At 41.3% G+C, this 25,842-nt stretch overlaps 1 protein-coding gene across 5 annotated transcripts in view; it reads left to right on the top strand.

Annotated features, from left to right (window-relative positions):
* Window positions 1-1,921: 1,921 nt before the first annotated feature.
* The window catches only part of TBC1D12 (TBC1 domain family member 12), a 95,176-nt gene continuing 71,255 nt past the window's right edge, over window positions 1,922-25,842 (top strand). The window contains exon 1 of one of the 5 annotated variants that reach the window (XM_070363265.1): window positions 1,922-3,068. In XM_070363265.1, coding sequence (XP_070219366.1) covers window positions 2,134-3,068 — 935 coding nt within the window. In that variant the 5' untranslated portion in view covers window positions 1,922-2,133. The remainder of the gene's footprint in view (window positions 3,069-25,842) is intronic. The other 4 variants (XM_070363266.1, XM_070363267.1, XM_070363269.1 and 1 more) reach the window with 4 other exon arrangements.

Here is a 25,842-nt window from a genome sequence, read left to right as displayed (position 1 = left end):
GGAAAGATTGAGGGCAGGAGAAGGGGACGACAGAGGATGAGCTGGCTGGATGGCATCACCGACTCAACGGACATGGGTTTGGGTGGACTCCAGGAGTTGATGATGGACAGGGAGGCCTGGCGTGCTGCAGTTCATGGAGTCGCAAAGAGTCGGACACGACTGAGCGACTGAACTGAACTGAACTGAACTGAATTGCTGTGTGCAGTTACTCTGCACCCTGTTACCAGGAATGGGTCCTGCTCAGCCATTGGTCGGTGCGTCAGAGGTCCCCACACACTAGCAACCAATTGTCAATGAGCAACCCCGATGACCCTGCTCAGACATTGGACAGCTCAGCAGTGGGCCCCACCCACAAGCAACCAACTGTTAAGAATGGGCAGTTAGTGAGGGGATTCAGCTAAGTGGCGTGGTGGTCCTCAGGTGAAGAGTGAGGTAAAAGGAGGATCCTGACCTTCTCCCTGGGGCCCTTCAGTTCATCTGGCCTTTGGTCAGTGAGAGAGCTTGGGCACCAAGAGAACAGGCTTGGGACTATGTTCTGTAGGACTTCAGAGCCCTCATCAAGCCCTCCACTAGCCTTGGCCCAGGCCTTGAGGCAGCAGTGAACCTCTCCCCTATCCTTGTCTCTGGGACCTAATAGTAGCAGTGGTCTGCCTGGGTCACAGTATGTGGGATGTGGTGTCCTGCTTTGGGTGGCCTGAGAAGCCTGAGGGCCAGATGAGTTGGGTGCCTGGCTTCCTCAGTGATGACAGTTGGTCAGGTTCTGGGGAACCTGACCCTGAGGGAACTGCCACCTGAGCTCTGCTTCCTGTTAGCCAGGACCTGGACCTTGGAGGTTAAAAGTTGTACCTTGGGACCTTGCCCTTTCTTCTCAGGACAAAGAATAACATTTGTTTGGTAGAGGTTTACAGGAACATTGTTAGCTGACCATGACCTGACTTTAAGAACAAAGGCTCTGACACCAAGAAGTTGCAACTAACCATAACACCCCCTAACCTTTTACATTTAAAAGCGCTTTGATGAAAGCTTTCAGTAACTTTGGGGTTAAGGTATGAGCCACCCATCTCCTTGCATGGTCCTGTAATAAACCAAACTCCAAACTCCAGTGTTTTAGCATTGTTTTGGCCTATGTGTTGGGCACACAGACTTGGTGATGTTCGGTAACACTCCCTCTTCAGTCCTTCTATTTGAACAGTTACCACACCTTGGGATTTCTACCTTAAATGCACTTCATTTCCATTCATTGGTTATCACCCCATTTTAATCCATTTTCATGGGGTGCTGGAATTATTTCAACAGCCCTCTCTGCCTGACTCTACTACTTCTATCTCAAGTGATAATGGAAATCTTTAAGAGTGATGTGATGAAACGTTGTCCTAGATGGGAAACATAACTTTGGTAATATTGGGAAAGATGAAGTGGAGAAGAAAGCGTGTTAACTTGAGATGAGAACAACTCTGAATAGTGAATGGAGCAGTGGATATACACTGGAGGTGGAAGGACTTACATCTAAATCCTGTATTCTATTCCCATAAATTGTGTTAGTCGCTCATTGGTGTCCAACTCTTTGCGACTCCATGGACTGTAGCCTGACCGTTTTCTTTGTCCATGGAATTCTCCAGGCAAGAATACTGGAGAGGATTGCCATTTCCTTCTGCAGAGACTCTTCCTGACTCAGGGATGGAACCCAGGTCTCCTGTATTGGCAGGCGGATTCTTTACCATCTGAACCACCAGGGGAACCCGATATAGCACATCAAGTGAATTTTTGCTAAGGGAGCCATACCCGTGCTTCCCTAATGGCCGTCCTGTTTGGAGTGGGCCAACCAGCCTCCACTGTCCAGAGGGCTGATCCCAGATTGCCGGTCGCAGTGTCACGGAGCGAGTCTCTCTAGCTACCGTCTCTATGGTTCGCGGAATCTCCAGGTCGGAGCTTGACCGGTCTGGCTTTTGCGCGTGCGCGAGCCCAGGCGCGTGCCCGCCCTCCTGCAACTGCCCGAATTCTCGGGAGGGAGGGGTGGGTGTGGGAACGTTGCGGCGGTGGCCGCCGCGGCCCCAGCACTCAGGGATCTTACCTGGCCAAGCCTGAACTGGGGAGCTTCCGTTACCTCCTCCCGCGGCGCTCACCCGGCCCCAGATGGTGGGTCCGGAGGATGCCGGAGGCTGCTCGGCAAGAAACCCCAAGTTGCTCCTTTTGCCGGCGCCCGATTCCGCGGGCCTGGACGGGAAAATGATTCGGGCCACAGGCGGCTTTGGCGGAGGCGTCGGCGCTGTGGAGCCTCCTGAAGAGGAGGAGGAGGAGGAGGAGGAGACGCCGCCGCCTCAGCAGCTCCTTCAGCGTTACCTCGCGGCGGCCGGGGGACAGCTGGAGCCCGGGCTGTGCTACTGTCCGCTCCCCGCCGGCCACTCCTGTGCTCCGCCGCCCTCGGCAGCCTCGCGCTCGGACGCCTGCCAGCCGGATGCCGGCTCCAAGCACCGCGACGCGGAGGCGGCGGATGCTGGCTCGGCGCGACACGGAGGCATGACCAACGGGGACTCGGGCTTTCTGCTGGGCCAGGACTGTCGCGACCTGGCCCGCGCCGGCAGCCGGGAGCCGTGCCACCGCCGCCTCCGTCCGGACGGGCCTGGCGACGAGGGTGCGGACGGCGCGGGCATCCTGTCTGACTGGGCCGCGCCGCTCGAGGACCCACTGCGGAGCTGCTGCCTGGAGGCGGCGGACCCCGAGGAGCCAGAGGGCGAGGGCAGCGGCGCGAGGGACAGTTCGGCCAGTGACGGCAGCGGCAGCGAGGACTTGGAGCGGCTGGGAGCCGGAGCCGGGGGTTCCGAGGAGGGTGCGTCGCCCGTCACCTCGGCGGAGAGGACTAGTGGGGGCGCCGGAGCCGAGCCGCGCGTCGGTTTCTCCGACGTTCACTGGAACTCTCGGAATACGTTCGAGGTGAGCCGCTGCCAAAGCGCCCGCGACCACCTGCCGCCGGCGGGGGCGCCGGTGTCTTTGCCGGCCGCGGAGGAGGGCCTTGCCGGGACCTCGGCTCGGGCTCGACGGAGCGGCGGCTTCGCCGACTTCTTCGCCAGGTATAGCGCAGGCTACGCCGGGGATCAGGGCGGGCTTGGGGCCGGGAGCGGGCGGAGAGCGACGTGAGGGCAGCCTCAGAGCGTGGCTCTCGCTGGCGTTAGGATTGAGCTTTGATTTGTCACAGGAGGGACCAGGAACTAGGTCTGCATTGTGTTGTGCGTCTGGATCGGAGAAGTTGTGAGCGCGGGGAGCCAATCTTGGTGCTTCCCTGAGCCGGACGCTGTACCTGCCATTCACATCTGGTTTCTATGAATTTAGGCCAGCGTGCTAGTGCCATATCTACAGTTTTGCCTCTTCCGGAGAAATAGACAGCCTTCTTCGTCCGCGTGTACTATACTGTTAGGATTTAGGGGCGGGTGGCGGTGCGGGGTGTGTGTGTACAGGTGCGGTTGTGAAACAGAAAGAGAAGTCATTTTCAGAGCTGTCTCTTTGCGTGGAGTCTAAACCCATTCAAGTAGTTTGGGAATTACTGAAATTAGAGGTGGCTGAGTTTCATAGCGTTTAACAGCCTGTTTCAGGGGCCTTTATTAAAATACTGTCAGTTTAGTATTTAAAATTTGATCCAGCCTTTAAAACCAAATTACTATGGCGCTTTATCTAGAAAAATCCCTTTTCCCCACTTTTGCTAGATAGACCTATACTTTTTTCCGGCAACTTCTGTTAATTTTTTATGGTGTCGTATATGTGATTTGACCTGCTAGTCTTGAAGTTAAATTGTGGTGCTGGACATTGCAAGTTTCTCAGTGGGACGTTGATAGGGATACATACGTCGTTAGAAAATACTCATCTTAATGCACTGTAGTAACAAAGCAGTTTCCTGTGAGTCAGATTTTGACACGCTTTTTTTTTTTGGACACGCTTTTTTTTTAAGTCTCTAGACAAATAGGAAAATATTCCCAACTTGGAAAACCCTCCCTTTCAAAGTTCTTTCTCCTTTCTTCTGTGTTTTTGTTCCCTTTTCAGGGATCATGACAAAAACCAGAAATAAAGAAACAAGTAATGAGTCTCAGATTTGAGAGGATTATACAATTAGTGTGCATATTTGTAGACTCACAGACAGAGTTTTCTGATTGAAATTAGTGTTTCTTATTCCCTTTTCTGCTCTATTAACTGTTGTTTAAATCAAGATTGGGGAAATCCTAATTATGTTTTAGTCATGTGTGTGCTTAGTTGCTCTGTGGTGTCCAACTCTTTGTGACCACAGACTGTAGCCCACCAGGCTCCTTTGTCCATGGGGATTCTCCAGGCAAGAATACTGGAGTGGGTTGCCAGTCCCCTCCTCCAGGGGATCTTCCCAAGCCAGGGATCAAACCCAGGTCTCCTGCATTGCAGGCAGAGTCTTTACCAGTTGAGCTACCAGAATCTTTACCAGCTAGCTGAGCTATCAGAGAAGCCCTGTTTTACTCGTAGGACAACATATATAGTAGTGAAATGTGCATTTGTCCGTCAAATTATGCAAAGATCTATGCAAAGAGACATACTTAAAGCTAGTAGTGGCAATATTTTTAAAGCTCTTAAGGTGTGTGAAGCTTGTAGGTATTTTTTTTTTTTTTGGTGGAACTTGTGGGTATTTATTGGTCATGTTTTGATGTCAGGTATCAGGCAGTTTTAGATTTGAACAGGGCTTTGGAGAGCATAGCTAGTTGACATTCATATGGCTTAGTTGATGTTCATATGATACACTTTTCATGTGTATCAGAACACTGAGTGTAAAGTCAGTAAACTTAGGTCCCCTGAAGTTAATTTCTCTAAGCTTTGTTTTTGAGATATGAATGTCAAGAGTCTAAGCATCATTGCTTCCTTCATATAACATTCTTGGGAAAGGACAGAATCAGACATTAGGACTATTTTTATGTTAACCTTTAGTCAAAACCTTAACTAGATGCTGAACACCTTCAAGGCAAAGACTATGACCTTCATTTTTGAATCTAAAATATCTAGTGTTGTATAAAGAATCCCATTCAGATTGTGTTGAAGTGACAACTTTCATGGACTCTCCCTCTTTTACTGTTCTCTAGGTAGTGTAATTTTGAACAAATCTTCTATTTCCAAAAAGAATAATCAGAAATTTTCTCTTCTCCCTGTAACCTAGGAGTGTTTTTCTTCCCATAAACAGTTGTCAGCTAATGGCAGAGCTGGGTTAGAAACCAGGGTTCCTGATTTTCATTCCAGGAATTCAATCATAACTTCTGTTTACCTGTGACTCTTTTCTTTCCCACCTGATTATCTAAATCTTTCCCTTCTCCTTTCCATTTCCTCTCTTTCTCTTAACTGGGTCAAAAAATCTATAACAAGAAATACTTTAAAAGACTAGTTTCATGTTTGTTTTAACCTTTTACAAATAAAGAGAGTAGACCATTTTATGGCTCTGTTTATCTGTTACTACAAAAATTTGTTCAATCAAGGCACATCATTTACAGAAGCCTCACTGAGTAGGGTAGAAATCATGTAGGAGAAAAAGGAATTTGGTCCAAGATGGGACAGTTCTCATTATCTCCTTCCTGCTTGCCCTCCCTTCTAGATGAAGTGAGTTCTATTTCAGACTCTGTTGGGAGCTTGCCTCAGCTGCACATGGGCATCTGTGTTTATAGTGACTTGATTACGGGAGCCCTAGAAGTAACATTCAGGAGAAGGAAATGGCAACCCACTCCAGTATTCTTGCCTGGAGAATCCTGTGGGCAGGGAAGTCTGGTGGGCTGCTGTCCATGGGGTCACGCAGAGTCGTACACGACTGAAGTGACTTAGCAGCAGCAGCAGCATGCATTGGAGAAAGAAATGGCAACCCACTCCAGTATTCTTGCCTGGAGAATCCCAGGGATGGGGAGCATGGTGGGCTGCCATCTATGGGGTCGCACAGAATTGGACAGGACTGAAGCAATTTAGCAGCAGCAGCATAAGCAGCAGAAGTAACATTCCCTCAGGTCCTTGGCCTTTTCCTGTCTCTAAAAGTTTTGAAGTGCTAGGTGCATCCACTGCTGCCACTCTCACAACTTAGCAGTGAGAAGATGAAAGTTAAAAGACAAATCTCTTGTGTTTGTAGGCTAGCCTTTGTTTCTCAAGGGTATGTTTATTATTCTGTTCTGAAAGTGAAGTAACTTTAAACCATTTTTATGGTCCTTTAAGCAAATCCATGTCGTGTTTTCAAACTAGAGTGGTTTGTTTTTTATGTATGCTCTTAATAGGTGTATTTTAAAAGCCATTTAATACTTTTGAGTATTAATACTCAAATTGAATACTTTTGTTCTGATTGCACTGGCAAAGTCACTGTTGTTTAGAAGCACTCAAGTATGTATTTGTGTCTCCTAATAGTGTTAATATATATATTTTTTTTTTACAAAATCTGCATGATAAATCACAAGAATTTAGTAACTTAAAAGGGCATGACTAAGGTAGGCAAAAAATACTAAAGATTTTTTTTCCTTCTATCTGAAAGATAAACTTTATAGATTCTGGAATTTATATAAATCTTTATAGATTGATTTTATAGATTCTGGAACATAGAGATTTGTGTAGCTTACCCTGTAGTTACCAACTCTGAAACTTCCTAAATATTGCACAAAAATTTTTTTGTGAATCTCTTTTTATTATGGGTAGCTGAATAGGGAAGACTAGCAATGGTAGGCTCATTTAGTGGTTTCTTTTCACATATTGGGCGTCCCTTGTAGCTCAGCTGGTAAAGAACCCGCCTGCAATGTGGGAGACCTGGGTTCGATCACTGGGCTGGGAAGATCCCCTGGAGAAGGGAAAGGCTACCCACTCCAGTATTCTGGCCTGGAGAATCCCATGGACTGTATAGTCCATGGGGTTGCAGAGTCAGACACGACTGAGCGACTTTCACTTTCATATATAAGCAGTCTCCAATCTCCCCACTATGAAAATTGTTGAGAATGTATATTCTTTTTGTTATGATATTGAGAATTTTGAAAATTTCTGTTATTATTTTTCTTAATTTAAGATTCTCAGAAACAACAAAATCAACCATATTTTCACTACTACTCAAAATTTAGTTGATGTACACTGCTGCTGCTGCTGCTGCTAACTCGCGTTAGTCGTGTCCGACTCTGTGTGACCCCATAGACGGCAGCCCACTAGGCTCCCCCGTCCCTGGGATTCTCCAGGCAAGAACACTGGAGTGGGTTGCCATTTCCTTCTCCAATGCATGAAAGTGAAAAGTGAAAGTGAAGTCGCTCAGTCGTGTCAGACTCTTCGAGACCCCATGGACTGAGCCCACCAGGCTCCTCCGTCCATGGGATTTTCCAGGCAAGAGTACTGGAGTGGGGTGCCATTGCCTTCTCCGTGATGTACCCTAGTTGATGAAATAAATCATTATTCACCTGACTGAGCCACCATTGACTTTCGTCAGATAGGGCTCCCTTATTTGTCCTATAGTGTGTATTCTTCCCAGTCAACTAAAATAAAAGCCACAGTTTCAGGACCAGTTTCTCAAAACAAACAAACAAAAAAAAACCCCTTCTTTAACATTTCAGTAAAGAAAAGGTAAAATATCAAACCTCTGATAAGTTTTAAAAGATTTTTATAGCTCCCCAAAGCAAACAGTTCTTTATAACAGGTGTGGTATGATTATTTAAAAGGAGAATTAAGAAATATCTTGCTCTAAACATAATTTTTTTTGTTATTACAATACTATAAAAATATTCATTAATGTGTCACTAAGGAAATTTTGTTGGACCTTACTTTTATATTAGTATAATTAAAATGTGTAAAATTTTAGAAAAACTGAAAAGAATGTGTAATTAGTTGCTCTAGAATAAAAATGAGTCTTTTAAGATTTTAGAGTGTTGTGAAGCTACCCATTATAATATTAGATTGGGGAGCTAATGGCTGAAGAGTCTTTGTTTCCTTTTCTTATATCTAGCCCTTTCCCCTGCTCAGATCCAATAATTGCTTTAAAAAACCAACCAACTGCAAAATACTAGTTATCTATACCAAACCATTAGAAATCCAACAGTGATTCAAGGAGTTCATGGTTAGAGATGTAATCATCTGAGTATAAATTCAGTAGAAAGTATTGGGAAACTCTAATTTTTGTGGGACTTGGTTAATTTTAATCACTCAAACATTATTTCGAAGTGCTAAACTAAACTAACATTTTAACACTAAGCCCCAGTTAGCAAAGCAGACTAATATTAACTAGGAATTGGGACTTCCCTGGTGGTCCATTGGTTAAGAATCCAGGCTTCCGTGGATTAGAGTAAGACACAGAGATTTACTTTTTATTTTATTTTTTGAGATTTACTTTTTAAGATACTTTTTTAAGAATAGGTTTATGTTTATAGAAAAGTCGCAAAGGTACTATAGAAAGTTCTGGTATATCCCTTGTCCAGTTCTCCCGTTGACAACATTACATAACTGTGGTACATTTGTCACAACTAAGCAAAGAGTTGGACACGACTGAGTGACTGAACTGAACTGAAGAATCCATCGTTTGTACATTATTACAGTTAAACTTCATGCTTTGTTTAGCATAGAGTTATTGACTAAAAGAGCCTTCCCAGGTGGTTCAGTGGTAAAGAATCTGCCTGCCAATGCAGGAGACACAGGAGACTCAGGTTCGATCCCTGGGTTGGGAAGATCCACTGGAGAAGGAAGTAGCAACCGGCTCCAGTATTCTTGCTTGGAATATTCCATGGACAGAGGAGCCTGACTGCCTACAGTCCATGGGGTCACAGAGAGATAGACACAACTGAGCACGCGTGCACCACACCTTTATTGTTGGCTGTAAGACTTTTATTTGGGAAGCTATTGTGTTTTACTGTAAAATCAGAGCTGTTTAAAGTAGAAGGAATTTTAGGAGTCACTTTGTTCATTCTTTAATACTCTATGGAAAATCAGGGTTAGCTTCTATTTGCTAGCCATCACTTAGTAAGATGGTATTAATTTAGTATTGGAAATGAACTAGACATAGTAATGAGTTTAAGTGATCTAAAGCAATGTTTTTTAAAGCTTTTCAGATTATTTGGATTTAACAACCAGTACCCATTTGCCTCTGGAAAAAAAAAGTCAAGTATATTTTAATTTTACATAATTTCATATTTTTATAAAATTATTTTAATATGTCTTTCCTTTATATATTTTTTGATTCCTAAATTATTCCTGTGACCTAAGAAAGGTAGGGTTTATTTTTATTTTATAGCTATTTGCCCAGAGACAGAGAGTTAATTAAAAAAAAAAATCAGAACTGGGCATAGGTATGATTCCTGGGGTTTGAAGCTAATACATTGATTTCTGTGAATTATAAGAAGTTTATGAATGAAAACATAGCTTTTGATGTAGTGAAAATACTCTTGTCTTGAGAAATAAGAAACTTGACTTTTGTCCTGGGTAGTTTCTTTTCTTGTATCATTAAACAATTTATGTGATCTTGGGCAAATTACTAAATTTCTTCACTTCACTTTCCTCATCTATGAAATTTAGAGATTCAGAGTACCTTTCAGCTCCAATACACTATGATGTTGTGTGATTCACTTGCACTCACTGTTGTAATAAACCTCAAATATTTGTTGGCTAAATACTACATATGTGAATTGAATTGAGTTAAAGAGAATGCTTTTTTAAAAAACAGCATGATTTTTCATCTGTAAAATGAAAAAGTTGCCAGGGATAGAAATACCCCTTCAACTCTAAATTCTGTCTTGAACGTTTTTTTGGTAAAGGCCTAACTCTGCCTGAGAGTAATCATGCTAAACATCAGTCTCAACATCAGTGATCTTTGTTTAGTGTCTCATAAGCATCTCATAAACAGACCAGCAGCTCTTTTTTTTTTCTTTAGCAATTCTACATTTTTTTTTTCTTTATGATTTCTTTGGAGTAGGAAAGTGAGAGAGTAAGATAATAAGTACATTCTAGTTAATCAGTGAATTGGAGTTTGATACTTTAACTTCCAGACCATGATTTTTTTCTCAAAGTTTGCCAGTGTGCCACTTTGGGGAACTGATAGCTTAGTACAATAGTCCCTAGCCTTGTTATACTGCAAATTAACCTAAAAGCACATTAAAAAAATTAGATGCTTCATAATCCACAGCCCTTAGGTGGATGGATTCAGGGGACTTGCCCTTGGCAGGTGGAATCTTTAAGCTATAGGATGGATATAGAAGTGAAGTAAAGTGAAGCGAAAGTTGCTCAGTCGTGTCTGACTCTTTGTGACCCCATGGACTATACAGTCCGTGGAATTCTCCAGGCCAGAATACTGGAGTGGGTAGCCTTTCCCTTCTCCAAGGGATCTTCCCAACCCAGAGATTGAACTCAGGTCTCCCTCATGGCAGATGGTTTCTTTACCAGCTGAGCCACAAGGGAAGCCCTGGATGGTTATAGTGTACTGCTTAAAGATGTTGATTGTGGAGTTAGACTGCTTGGATTTCAATTAGCTTGTTGTTGTTTTATAGTCACTACGTTGTGTCCGACTCTTTGTGACCCCATGCACTGCAGCACACCAGACTCATCTGTCATCCACCATCTCCCAGAGTTTGTTCAAATTCATGTCCATTGATTCGATGATGCTATCTAACAGTCTCATGACAACCTACTCCAGTGTTCTTGACTGGAGCATCCCATGGACAGAGGAGCCTGGCAGGCTACAGTCCATGGGGTCGCAAAGAGTCTGACATGACTGAAGTGACTGAGCATAGGCACAGCACATGCCCATTGAGTCAGTGATGCTGTCTAACCATCTCATCCTCTGCCTCCCCCTTCTCCTTTTGCCTTCAGTCTTTCCTAGCATTAGGGTCTTTTCCAACGAGTTGGCTCTTCCCATCAGGTGGCCAAACTATTAGAGCTTCAGCTTCAGCATCAGTCCTTCCAATGAGTATTTACAGTTGATTTCCTTTAGGGTTGACTGGTTTGATCTCCTTGCAGTCCAAGGAACTCTCGGGAATCTTCTCTAGCAGTTCAAAAGTATCAATTCTTGGGCACTCAGCCTTCTTTATGGTCCAACTCTCACATCTGTACATGACTACTGGAAACACCATTGCTTTGACTATACAGACCTTTGTCAGCAAAGTGATGTCTTTGCTTTTTACTATACTGTATAGGTTTATCATAGTTTTCCTTATAAGAAGCAAGTGTCTTTTAATTTCATGGCTGTAGTCACCATCTGCAGTGATTTTTGGAGCCCAAGAAAATAAAATCTGTCACTGATTCAACTTTTTCCCCAAATGTTTGCCATGAAGTGATGGGACCAGATGCCATGATCTTAGTGTTTTTTTTTTTTTTTTTTGGTTTTCAAAAATATTTATTTTTTTCCTTAATAGCTTTGTATATTATCTTTTTTATATTTTATTTTTTAACTTTACAATATTGTATTGATTTTGCCATATATCAAAATGAATCCACCACAGGTATACATGATCTTAGTTTTTTTAATGTTGAGTTTCAAGCCAGCTTTTTCACTATCCTGTTTCACCCTTATCAAGAGGCTCTTTATTTCCTCTTCACTTTCTGCCATTAGAGTGGTATCATCTGCATATATGAGGTTGTTGATATTTCTCCTGGCAATCGTGATTCCAGCTGGTGATTCATTCAGTCCGGCATTTTGTATGATGTACTCTGCGTGTATGTTAAATACGCTGGGTAAAAATATACAGCCTTGTCATACTCCTTTCTCAATTTTGAACCAGTCAGTTGTTCTGCATCTGGTTCTAACTGTTTCTTCTTGACCCACATACCAGTTTCTCAGGAGACAGGTAAGGTGATCTGGTATTCTCAACTCTAAGAATTTTCCACAGTTTGTTGTGATCCACACAGGCAAAGGTTTTCTTGTAGTCAGTGAAACAGAACTAAATGTTTTTCTGAATTCCCTTGCTTTCTCCATGTTGGCAGTTTGATTTCTGGTTCCTGCCTCTTCTAAACAGAGTTGTTACATTTAGCTTGAAGACCTTTGAGCATAACCCTGCTAGCATGTGAAGTGAGCTCAGTTGTATGATAGTTTGAACATCTTTGGCATTGGCCTTCTTTGGGATTGGAATGAAAATTAGCTTACTAGCTGTGTACTTACAGATAGGTAACTTGACCTCTCTGGACCTTAGACAACTCGTCTGTAAAATATGGGTCATAACGATAGCTATCTCATGGGATTGTCATGAGCATTAAATGAGATAATACGGCAAATGCCTTGTATTTATTATGTGGTGTATAGTGACGACCCACATCTTATTATTCAGACTACAGGAGACTGCCACAATCCCTTTCCCAACTCCCTCACTGAAATTACTGGTTTAAAAAAAGGGAGAGCCCGAGATGAATTTTTTGTGTACTCACTAAAGAAGCATTGCACAATTTGTGTAGTAGATTTTATTTTTTTAACTTATTTATTTTAGTTGGAGGCTAATAATTTACAATATTATAGTGGTTTTTGCCATACATTGATATGAATCAGCCATGGGTTTACATGTGTTCCCCATCCTGAACTCCCCTCCCACCTCCCTCCCCATCCCATCCCTCTGGGTCATTCCAGTGCACCAGCCCTGAGCACCCTGTCTCATGCATCGAACCTGGACTGGTGATCTGTTTCATATATGATGATATACATGTTTCAATGCTATTCTCTCAGATCATCCCACCCTCGCCTTCTCCCACAGAGTCCAAAAGACTGTTCTATATATCTGTGTCTCTTTTTTTCTGTCTCACATATGGGGTTATCGTTACCATCTTTCTAAATTCCATATATATGCATCAGTATACTGTACTGGTGTTTTTCTTTCTGGCTTACTTCACTCTGTATAATAGGCTCCAGTTTCATCCACCTCATTAGAACTGATTCAAATGTATTCTTTTTAATGGCTGAATAATATTACCATTGTGTATATGTACCACAGCTTTCTTATCCATTCGTCTGCTGGTGGACATCTAGGTTGTTTCCATGTCCTGGCTATTATAAACAGTGCTGCGGTGAACATTGGGGTACATGTGTCTCTTTCAATTCTGGTTTCCTCCATGTGTATGCCCAGCAGTGGGATTGCTGGGTCATATGGCAGTTCTATTTCCAGTTTTTTAAGGAATCTCCATGTGTAGTAGATTTTAAAACAGTTTGTATTTGGGATTGGATGGGTGTTAAAATGGACTCTGGTGTAATGATACAGGATTTTTAGAAGTCTTGAAGCTTTGCCTAAAAAGCAAGTCTGAGAAGGAACTGAAAGGAGAGAATGTTGATAAAGATTAAAATATTTGTATCTTTTGTTATTTTAAGGACCTTATATAGAACGGAGAAGGCAATGGCACCCCATTCCAGTACTCTCGCCTGGAGAATGCCATGGACGGAGGAGCCTGGTAGGCTGCAGTCCATGGAGTCGCTAAGAGTCGGACCTGACTGAGCGACTTAACTTTCACTTTTCACTTTCATGCATTGGAGAAGGAAATGGCAACCCACTCCAGTGTTCTTGCCTGGAGAATCCCAGGGGCGTGAGAGCCTGGTGGGCTGACGTCTATGGGGTCACACAGAGTCGGACACAACTGAAGTGACTTAGCAGCAGCATAGATAGGGAAAGACACTTTTTAAGTTTAAATTCATGAGCCTTTTAACCTGGCTTGCTCATATATTTTATACTTAGTATGTTGTGGTGGGAAAGCTATGGGGAAATGTGGAAACATTGGAAGATTTTGAAGTGATACATTTGTTACCCATCTCTAAATGTATTATTCAGAAAGGGAAAGCCAAACTTATTTCTCTTCCTAGGAACCCTATTGGCTACATTAAAAGTTGTCCCCAGGGAGTTCTGACTGCTTGTTGCTTAGACCCAACTACAGTAGTTATTGAACACTAGTGTTGAAAACTGGGCTTTCCAGGCAGCTCTAGTGGTAAAGAACCTGCCTGCCAGTGCAGGAGACATCAGATACCCAGGTTCGATCCCTCGGTCAGGAAGACCTCCTCCCTAGAGGAGGCATGGCAATTCACTCCAGTATTCTTGCCTGGAGAATCCCATGGACAGAGAAGTCTGGTGGGCTGTTGTCTATAGGGTCACAAAGAGTCGGACACAACTGAAGTGACTTAGCAGTAGCAGCAGCAGCAGTGTTTAAAATTACCTGTGGTGGGAGATGGGGAGGGATGTGAAGAATGCAGATTTCTTGAGCACTTTTTTTTGATTCTGTAGATCTTGGGTGGGGTCCAGTAGGAATCCAAATGTTTAACAGAATTTCTCAAGTGATTCTGATGAAAGTGGTTACCACACTATAATTCGTGAAATACAGTTGACTGTTTTCAAACAGGAGTTTGAACTGCCCAGGTCCACTTACATGTGGATTTTTTTCAATAATAAATAACTACAGTCCTACACCATCCTTTGTTGATTGAATTCCTGGGTGCAGAGGAGAAAGGGATGACAGAGGATGAGATGGTTGGATGGCATCACCAACTTGATGGATGTGAGTTTAAGCAAGCTTCAGGAGTTGGTGATAGGGAAGCCTGGTGTGCTGCAGTCCGTGGGGTTGCAAAGAATCGGACATGACTGAGCAACTGAACTGAACTGAACTGCAGATAAGAAGGGCGGAGTGTAAGATTATACTGGGATTTTTGACTATGTTAGGTCCCCCTAGTCCCCGAGTTGTTCAGGTGTCAGCTGAAATTATTGATAGGCAGAGCTCTCTAGGTAGTAACTAAAAGAAGGTACAACATACATTTAAAGCTTAGATTGCTTTACTTAAAATTGGGTCATATTGAGGTATTATGTAATTGATGAGTGTAAATAGAGATATAGGAGAGAAGAGATATAAGTACAAATATAGAAGTATTTTACTAACTTTCACTAGATTGAGAAGCTATCTCTGCATAATTAAAATCCTGTTTTCCTTTTTATTAGTGGGAAAGTTCTTTTACTTTCACTTTATGTGGTTTTAGATAGTCGTACTTACATGTTCTGTGAAACACTTGAACTCAAAAAACTTTACTCAGGTCTCTTTAACATGGAGTCAGAACTTTACTTCTTATTTATAGTTTATCAAAAAGGGCATTAATTTCCCTTCCTTCTGCTGAGTAGTTGTAATTCTTTTCCATGCCTTTAAGAAAAAATTCTGCATGTTGCATGTGGCTTATTCCCCTCCAGAATTTGCTGCTTCAGGCTTTCTTGCACTTCTTATTTCTGTAGCCAAAACAAGAAAGAGAGGGAAACCCATGTGACTGTCTGGCTTTTCAGCAGGCTCTTTCCTGCGATTAAGAGAAGTTTACCTAGGAAATCAAGCCACAAGTTACATTCCTACTTAGGGCTAGTTTAAGAGTTAACTTGGTAATGTGTTTAATTTTTAATTTACCTTTGAATTTGCTTTTCAGTTTCTTTTTAATTTAAATTTGATTTTGGGTTTCTTGGTTAAAAAAATACTTCCTTCTGTCTCTCTCTAACCTCACACAGATGAAAACATTTTAAGTTTGGAAATGAACATGATAGTTTTGAAATCAAATTCTGTGCTGTGTTCTCATATTTTCCCCAATACTGTAATATACAACTACATTATTTAGAATTTCCAAATGTGGTTTTCATCTAGACTGTTTGTAGTCATTTTCTAGTCAAGTAGGCAAAATGCTTTTCTTTTGCTGTCCAAGGAAAAAGTTCTTCAAAGACCACAACACTGTATTGATTTTTGTTGTTGTTGTTAGAAAAACATAAAATGCTCATTTGCCTCCTTTCTAAAAACAGCACAGGGAGAACAAAATACACTAAAGATAAATACTTTGTTTTTACACATTCCAGTTCAGGTAGTAAGAAAGGAGACAAAATTGGGAAGGTGTGGGGGTTTCACTAGAGACAAGAGAAACTGTTAGAGAATGAATTTGAAGAGGTTTGTGCAGAAAAAATTGCTGGAGAGAGTAAGTGTTAGCTGGAAGTTAGCTCTGTACTTTGGTCTGTGGGCTTCAGAGTATTACCACAGGTTATTTACATATTTATTTTTCTGTTCTGCTTACATCAATGCCCCAGATGCTTCTGGCAACTTCTTAAAGGTAGTTGTTGTGCCTCTTCCTCTTAACTTCCCTAATATCCCCATCCTGGGGCTTCCCAGGTCGCTCAGTGGTAAAGAATCCACCTGGCAATGCAGGAGCCACAGGAGATGCAGGTTCAGACCCTGCACTGGCCACCAGAAGAAATCAGTTCACTCCAGTGTTCTTGCCTAAAATTCCATCAACAGAGGAGCCTGGTGGGTTACAATCCATAGGGTCACAGTCAGACACAACTGAACAACTAAGAACCTTCATAGCTTCTTAACAGGTTATGTCTTGCAAAAGAAATATTTTTTAATGACAGATTGTATCAGTTCAGTTCAGTCGCTCAGTCGTGTCCGACTCTTTGCAACCCCATGGACTGCAGCACGCCAGACCTCCCAGTCCATCACCAACTCTCGGAGTTTACTCAAACTCATATCCATTGAGTCAGTGATGCCATCCAGCCATCTCATTCTCTGTCGTCCCCTTCTCCTCCCGCCTTCCATCTTTCCCAGCATCAGGGTCTTTTCAAACTAGTCAGCTCTTCGCATGAGGTGGCCAAAGTATTGGAGTTTCAGCTTCATCATCAGTCTTTCCAATGAATATTCAGGAATGATTTCATTTAGGATGGACTGGTTGGATCTCCTTGTAGTCCAAGGGACTCTCAAGAGTCTTCTCCAAACCCACAGTTCAAAAGCACTAATTCTTGGGCGTTCAGCTTTCTTTCTAGTCCAACTTTCACATCCATACATGACTACTGGAAAAAGCATAGCCTTGACTAGGCAGACCTTTGTTGGTAAAGTAATGTCTCTGATTTTTAATATGCTGTTTAGGTTGGTCATAACTTTTCTTCCAAGGACCAAGTATCTTTTAATTTCATGGCTGCAGTCACCATCTGCAGTGATTTTGGAGCCCCCCAAAATAAAGTCTGCCACTGTTTCCACTGTTTCCCCTTCTATTTGCCATGAAGTGATGGGACCAGATGCCATGATCTTAGTTTTCTGAATGTTGAGCTTTAAGCCAACTTTTTCACTCTCCACTTTACTTTCATTAAGAGGCTCTTTAGTTCTTCACTTTCTGCCGTAAGGGTGGTGTCATCTGCATATCTGAGGTTATTGATATTTCTCTCAGCAATCTTGATTCCAGCTTGTGCTTCCTCCAGCTCAGCATTTCTCATGATGTACTCTGCATATAAGTTAAACAAGCAGGGTGACAATATACAGCCTTGACGTACTCCTTTTCCTATTTGGAACCAGCCTGTTGTTCCATGTCCAGTTCTAACTGTTGCTTCCTGACCTGCATACAGGTTTCTCAAGAGGCAGGTCAGGTGGTCTGGTATTCCCATCTCTTTCAGAATTTTCCACAGTTTATTGTGATGCACACAGTCAAAGGCTTTGGTATAGTCAATAAAGCAGAAATAGATGTTTTTCTGAAACTTTCTTGCTTTTTCAGCGATCCAACAGATGTTGGCAATTTGATCTCTGGTTCCTCTGCCTTTTCGAAAACCTATATATAAGGTTTAATTTAGACTTTAAAAGTTTAGGTTGTTAGTATGACAGATTCATATATTAAAAATTACATATATCAAAGTATAAGATAAATGCAATATACAGTTTTACACAATGTATTCTTACTTGAGCTCCAGTGCTAAAAGGTAAGTTTCTCCTACAAGGACCATGGTAAAAGTAGCAAACAATTTAAATCTGTCACCCATAAGAAAGTTATTCATTATCAGGAAGATATATTGTGTATAAATTTAAGTTTTGAAGTAAGTTATTGAAGTTTTAAATCATTAAAGGTCTTAATTGACTACGTAGCTTCTGTGTTGTGAAGAGTGATAAAATTTGAGTTGCTTTTTTGATTACATAGCCCTTTGCACTCCTTACCTCACCCGTGTTGAATTGACTTTTTAACTTTATCAGTACACCAAGAGTTAAAGAGCTTGGGTGTTGTTTGGAAAACAAAAGACTTGTTGTAATTCATAATTGGGTGTTGAGTACACAAAATTTGTTATCTAAAGATTAAAAAATGTAGCTTTTGATAAAAATGATATGAGGTAACCAGCACAGTAATTGAACGTATAACCAGAGAGTGATGTTCATCTTTGTGATATACTTCCAAAAGCACAAGAATACCATACTAGGACAGTGATTACCTTTCAAAATAGTTTCTACTATCAACATAAGTGAAAATTATACTGCGTGAAGAAAAAAAAATTAGTAGCTAACCACTATAAAATGTTCTTGATTAAAATAATAGTTAGCTACATGTTGTAATGAAGAGATAAGATTGTTTTGCTGTTGTGTGAGACCACCAAAATCTTTTGATTTTCATGGAAATGTCATAACATCAAGTGGAATAAAAGACAATTGCCTTGGTCAGGAGAGATATTTCAATTATGATGATGGAAGACGAGTTCAATTCAGAAAGTGCTTCTAGGTCAGATGAGCCAAGTGTCAACTAAACAACAACCCCCAGAGCTAAGTGTCCGCCACTCTGTTGTGAGAGACTGTGGGCACCTGATAGATGTGGTTTGGCCCCTGCTTGAATTCTTTCACTAACAAGCAACTCTATTTCCTCAATGCAGCCCATTGAGGGTATTAATTGTTAGAAGGTTCTTTATGTCAAAGCACAGTGTATCTCTTTGTAATGTTCCTGGTCCTCATTTGCCCTTTAGAGCCACAAAGAACAAGTGAGTTCTTTTACATAACTGCTGTTCAGAAATTTAAAGATTGCTATTGAATCTGTTTTTGATTCTTCTAGCTAAGCATATACAATTCTTATGAACTAGCTTGAGATTTTCTTACCATTTATTCATTCAGCAAATGCTGTTGAGCCCTACTATATATATGAGGCACTAAGGAAATAAGAGAAAAAATATTCTATTAACAAACTTAAGATGGGAGAATCATATAAATCAGTACTTACAATACAAACCTGATTAGTGTTATAAAAGAAAATACAAGGGTGCGTCAGTGGCACTGAGAAGGAGTGATTAACTTTGGTCATGAGACATTAGGGAACTTTTCACAGTAGATGAAACATGAATGCATAATTTTTCTGTTTTGTTTTGTTTTGACTAATGAGGAGGGTTTGGATTGGAATGAGGCTGAAGCCAGGACAGGCACACAACAGCATATGCAGAATTATACATGAAATAGCACAGCACTTTTGAAACTGTAGAGACTTATTAGTATGACCTCACCTTAGCACGCAGGGCTTCTTTGGTGGCTCAGTGTTAATAAAAAGTCCGCCTGCCAGTGCAGGAGATGCAGGTTCAATCCCTGGGTTGTGATGATCCCTTGGAGAAGGAAATGGCAACCTACTCCGGTATTCTTGCCTGGGAAATCCCATGGACAGAGGAGCCTGGCAGGCTACACTCTATGTGGTCAAAAAAGAGTCAGAAGTGACTTAGCAACTAAACAATAGCAACAATAGAACAACACCTTAGGGCAAGTGAGGTAAAGTGTCAAAAATGGAGACAGAAAGGTTGGGGCTAAATTATCAGTGAGTTTGTGTGACAGAACTACACAGTTTTAATTGATTCCATGAAGGGTGGCAGCATACCAGACCTTTGATGGGTTTTCAAAACAAGGGCAACATGCTTAAGATTGTGTTTTAGAACAGTGACTCTGGTAGCAGTGTAGCAGATGATTTGGGACTTGAGAAACTGGGGCTTGGATACATTTGTGGTAGTTTATCTGTACTTGTCAGTCTCTTTATTAAAGTGTGATATCCCAGTCATTGATGTAAATTCAGTCTCTATCAGAAGAAGGTGAAGGTGAAGTCGCTCAGTTGTGTCCAACTCTTTGTGACCCCATGGACTGTAGCTTACCAGGCTTCTCCGTCCATGAATACTTCTCCAGGCAAGAATACTAGAGTGGGTTACCATTTCCTTCTCCAGGGGATCTTCCCGACCCAGGGATCGAACCCAGGTCTCCCGCATAGGAGGCAGATGCTTTAACCTCTGGGCCACCAGGGAAGCCCACCTCTTCTATCAGAAGAGTTAACTAACAAATTTAGTGATATATGCTTACCTTGGGCTTCCCTGGTGGCTCAGATGGTAAAGAATCTGCCTGGAATGCGGGAGGCCCAAGTTTCATCCCTGGGTCCAGAACATGCCCTGGAGAAAGAAATGGCAGTCCACTCCAGTATTGTTGCCTGGAGAATCCCATAGACAGAGGAGCCTGGCAGCCTGGGGTTGCAAAGAGTTGGGACACAACTGAGCAACTAACATACACATGTGCCTACACAGTAGCCATTTTGTGAAGCTTTAATGAAGGCCTAAGCTTTGATTTTTGGTTTTGTTTTTGTCTTTCTGAGATACTGATTTTATTTCCTTTGGATATATACTCAGAAGTCCTATTAAGTTTTTGAACTGCCATACTGGAAAACATAGTGGCTGCACCAGTGTATATTCCCACCAGTTGTTTACAGAGGTTCCCTTTTTCCACACCCTCCCTAACAGTTGTCACTTGTCCTTTTGGTCACAGCCATCTTGACATGTTTGAAGTGATATCTCATTGTACTTGCATTTTCTTTTTTTTTAATTAACATTTTTTTAAATTTTAACTGTACAATATTGCATTGGTTCTGCCATACATCAACATGAATCCGCCACAGGTATACACGTGCTCCCCACCCTGAACCCTGCTCTTCCCTCCCTCCCCGTACCATCCCTCTGGGTTGTCCCAGTGCACCAGCCCCAAGCATCCAGTATTGTGCATCGAACCTGGACTGGCGACTTGTTTCATATATGATATTATACATGTTTCAATGCCATTCTCCCAAATCATCCCACCCTCTCCCTCTCCCACAGAGTCTAATGAGGTGGAGGAAACTGATTTTTGTTTTGAGGGAAGTGGGATGATATGAAATTGGAGAGTCATGTGAAAAATTATGTCTACCATGTTTTATAAGGAATTTGATGAGGAGGGGCAAAGAGCCAGGATAGTTATTAGGCCAATTTTTCCCCCTCTAAATTCAACTACAGTTGATTTACAATAGTATACTAATTACGGGTATTTAATCTAGTGATCTGATATTTTATAGGTTATGCTCCATTTAAAGTTATTACAGGGATGTTCCTGGTCGTCCAGTGGCTAAGACTCCATGCTCCCAGTGCAGTGGGCCCAGATTCGATCTCTGGTCAGGAAACTAGATTCTGCGTGCCACAACTAAGACCTGGTGTAGCCAAATAAAAAGTAATTAAAAATAAATTAAAAAAATAAAATTATTGTAAAGTATTAGCTATATTCCCTGTACTATCTATGACATCCTTGTATCTTATTTATTTTATACCTAGTAGTTTTTAATTGTTGTGGGAAACAAAACAATTTCAGAGGAAATCCTGTGAGAATAAAGTAGTAAAATCGTGTCTGTGTACCCAATGCACAAGGCCTATATATTGCTTCATAAACGTGGATGGTGGACATGTACCCATCACCTGTTTTTGAGGATTGAATGAGGTAAAGACAAAGTATTGAGACTTTCATCATTACTTGTAGGTGTATGTTTCTCTTCCACTAAAATGAAAACTCCCTGCAGATATGAAACATGTCTTTTTTGTCTTTGTAAAGAGACATAGAGCCATGTATATATGAACACAAAGATTTATTGGATTAAGAACTTTTTAAAAAGTACCAGGGCTTAATAGTTCAATGATTAGAACCTTTGGAATAGTCACTCTGGGAGTAATAGTATCATTTCTCAAAGTATGTTTGATTCCTTTGGGAGATGTTTCTATAGGAGAGAAATCAGTTGGGCCCATGTAAGATAAGACTGAAGAATTGAACGTGGAGGAGAGTCATAGTTGAAATACATTAGGAAGCCAACTAAGCAAGTTCAGTTATATATTAACTATAGTAATTACTCTAATATTCTAGATATAATAGATTCATCCCCAGGCAAATAGTGAGACACATAATAATATGTAAAGGGTTGAGATTTATATAAACAAGCAAAATGATTTCACCTCTGGTACTCTTCTTCCCCTCCGGTACTTTTCTGAAGGATCAAATAAATTCAGTGACTTGGGGGTCTGCCACCCTTGAATTTGGTCATATTTGGGTGGTTAGAGCTATATCAGTTTAATTTTGGTGAAGCCTACAACTCCTGTTAACAGGGTGTTTGGTAAAATCCATAATACATCATCTGTAAAAGAAATACTGAACTTTATAAGTATTGCTTTTATGCTGTTGCCAGTTTTGAAGTATCCTTTATACTTTTCTACTTGTGAGGTAAATATTTTCTTTCACTTTTCTAATTAGCAAAACAAATTACATATTTTCTCCTGTTATATGGTTTGCCTTTATACTTTCTTGAGAGTTTCATTTGATCCGCAAAAGTAGAAATGTTTTAAATTTGATATATTACAGTTCTAAGTATGTGTAACCAACTTAGTTTGTACTGTAAAAGGTAAGATATTTATGTAGCTATCCAGAGTACAGAGGCAAGAAATTGGAGCATATGTGAAAAAGAGTACAGTTAGAGTTATTTAGTTTTAAGGAATATAAGCCAACTTAAGCTACTTAAATGCAGGAGAGTTTATTGTAGGCTTGTAATAGGAAACTTGTACATATTCTGAAGATAGAAAATAAAATATAGCTGGGCTATAGAGTACCTGGAATAGTGGTTTTTCTGTTTTCCACTGGATGCTTGGCTTTTCTCATCTCTTTTCTGCCTTTTGGTTCAGTGCATGCTTTTCACCTGCAGAAGCTGTTTCAACTGTACCTGATGTATCAGTTCAAGCATTTATTGTCATTTGACTCAATCTCTATGTCTTTTATTTAAAAATCCTGGAAATCTGATTGTCTCAGCCTGCATATGAATTTATCCATGTTTTATCAGCAGTCCAACTTAATCAGTGCTGACTGAGGGGCAAGACCATGAAACACAAATATAGCCATTTTGGGCTACTGCTTGAGGCAGAGTTGGGACAAAGATACTGTCAAAGAAGTGGGAGTAGGTTGCAGGTATTCTAAAGTCACATGTATTTCTCCTAGTTGTTAAAAGGGTAGTAGGAAATAATATTGGAAAAATAATTTGAGTCCAAATTGTAAAGAGTCTTTAATGCTCGGTTAAAAAAAATTATAACTTTTCCATAGATATTAGAGAGGGTTGAGGATTTGGGGCAATAAATGAAATTCTCTATTCTTTTCTGCTTGTACTTTTAAGTTTATTCTAGCCACAATGAATTAATATGTTATTCTCTCCCTTTAATTTCTGTTTGTCTGAATCCTCCCGTGTTAATTCAGTAAACATATTTGAGTACAGACTCTATAGCAGGAAAGAAGGAGCTAGAATAAAGCCTTTCTGGTAAAGCCAGTGATGATCACATTGCAAACATAAATTGAAATGCTTATGACGTTGATAGTACCAGGGAGCGTGAGATGAGGGAAGCAATATTATTCCTCTAGCACTGAATCTGGCTTTTAAGTCCATCTTTGTGCTCATTTCAGTGCTTTACAGGGATTGGGAGGGGTAACTACAAAGAGGTAACATGATTGAATTTTGGGGGATGATACAAATGTTTATCACCTCTCCTGAGGTAGTAGTTACACAAATCTATGTGTGTGTGTGCTCAGTCGCTACTGAGTAGTTTTGACTGACTCTTTGTGACCTCATGAACTGTAATCCACCAGACTCCTCTGTCCATGGGATTTCCCAGACAACCCACTCATTGCTGTTTTCTTCAGGGGATCTTCCCCAGCCAGGAATCAAACCTGCATCTCCTGCACTGGCAGGTGGATTCTTTACCACTAAGCCATGTGGTAAACGAATCTTTACATGTGGTAAAACCTGTAGAACTGTATGCCAAAAGAAAGGCAGTCAATTTTTATTCTGTGTTAGTTTCAAAAATGAAAATTTCCTGAGTGTTTAAATACCTTATGTGCAGGTTATTGTGGAAATAGCACAAGTCTACTTCTCAGTGCATTTAGAGTTTAAAAGTAGCATTCAGATTATTATATAAGATAGAAAGTAAAATCAGGAGGGAGTGATTTATAGAAGAAATGGCTCATGGGGAGAAAGTTTCATAGAAATAATAGCTCCCCAGACTGCACTCCTCCATTAGACTACTGTTATAGACTGAATGTGTCCCCTTTAAAATTTGTATGTTGAAACCTAATCCCCATTGTGATACTGTTTGCTGGTGGGGCCTTTGGCACGTGGTTAGATCATGGGTGTGGAGCCCTCATGAATGGGATTAGTGCCCTTATGAAAGAGGCCTGGCGAGCTCTCCTGTGCCTTCTGCCTTGTGAGGACACAGTGAAAAGACTACGGTCTATGAACCAGGAAGCCAACTCTCATCAGACACTGAATCTGCCAGTGCCTTGATCTTAAATTTCCCCAGCCTCCATAACTGGAGGGAAGAAGCATCTTTTGTTTACAAACCACCAAGTCTTTGTTTTTGTTGTTGTTGTTGTTGTAGCAACCACGAATGGATAAGACAGCTAATTTGAGGATAGCAGTTATTTTTTTCTCTGCAGCCCTCAATTAGCAGACTGATTTATGTGTGCAAGCACAGCACTAGGGTACAATGGTCAACATGGAACTCACAGTCTAATGAGGTGGCAACATCCATAAAGCTCACATTCTAATGAAAGTGACAACTAATTAAATTTTCAAAATCATTTTGGCTATTCTGCTTCCTTTCCATGTCAATTTTAGAATCAGTTTATCTATATTTACGGATAATCTTTGTTAATTAACGTGGGGAGAATTAACATGTTTAGTATGTTGAGTTTTCCATTCCTGGAACACAGTATATTTCTTTGTTTATAATTTTGGTCTCATGAACTTCTTTTATCAGAGTTTTGTAGCTTTCAGCATACACATTCTGCTTATGTTTTCTTCAGTTCAGTCACTCAGTCATGTCCGACCCTTTGTGACCCCATGGTACTGCAGCATGCCATGCTTTCCTGTCCATCACCAACTCCCGGAGCTTACTCAAACTCATGTCCAACAAATCGCTGATGCTGTCCAACCATCTCTTCCTCTGTTGTTTCCTTTTCCTCCTGCCTTCAATCTTTCCCAGCATCAGGGTCTTTTCTAATGAGTCAGTTCTTCATATCAGGTGGCCAAAGTATTGGAGCTTCAGCATCAGTCCTTCCAATGAATATTCAGGACTGATTTCCTTTAGGATTGACTGGTTTGATCTTCTTGCAGTCCAAGGGACTCTCAAGAGTCTTCTCCAGCACCACAATTCAAAAGCATCACTTCTTCAGTGCTCAGCTTTCTTTAAGGTTAAACTCTCACATCCACACATGACTACGGGAAAAGCCATAGCTTTGACTAGATGGACCTTTGTTGGTAAAGTAATGTCTCTGCTTTTTATTTTTATTTTTTTTTTTTCAATAATAGAACTATTTTATTGAACATATGAACGTACTGATTTTGTACAACACACATTTCTTTCTCTCCTCTGCCCCAGGAAGCCAGCGCTCTAGAACCCCATGTTTATAAAAACACACTTTGGCAGCTACTATGACAAGGTGAAAAAAGTGCAATTCTGAAAGTGACAACACACAACCAAAGTGGGGAACAGAAAAGGCAGAGGGGAGTGGGCCCAGGGCTGCTCCTCTTCTCTCAGGAGGAAACAATTTAAGAATAGAAACTCTTGAGCATTATTTAAGCAGTACTGCCCAACTCTCTTGGTAGCATCTCTGTTTCAATTCCATTTATCTTGATGTTGTAACTAACTAATCTGTTACTTCTTTAAGAAATTCTGCCCTGGTTTATATCCTTTTCAGTGACCCATATCCCTTTGAGCTTCAAAAACACAGAAGTCGCTCAGTCGTGTCTGATTCTTTGCGACCCCATGGATGGTAGCCCACCAGGCTCCTCGGTCCATG

Source organism: Bos mutus, chromosome 26 (assembly GCF_027580195.1).
Source record: "Bos mutus isolate GX-2022 chromosome 26, NWIPB_WYAK_1.1, whole genome shotgun sequence".
Classification (NCBI taxonomy): Eukaryota; Metazoa; Chordata; class Mammalia; order Artiodactyla; family Bovidae; genus Bos; species Bos mutus.
Note: the sequence above shows the minus strand (reverse complement) of the source record. Positions and strands in the feature narration are given on the sequence as shown.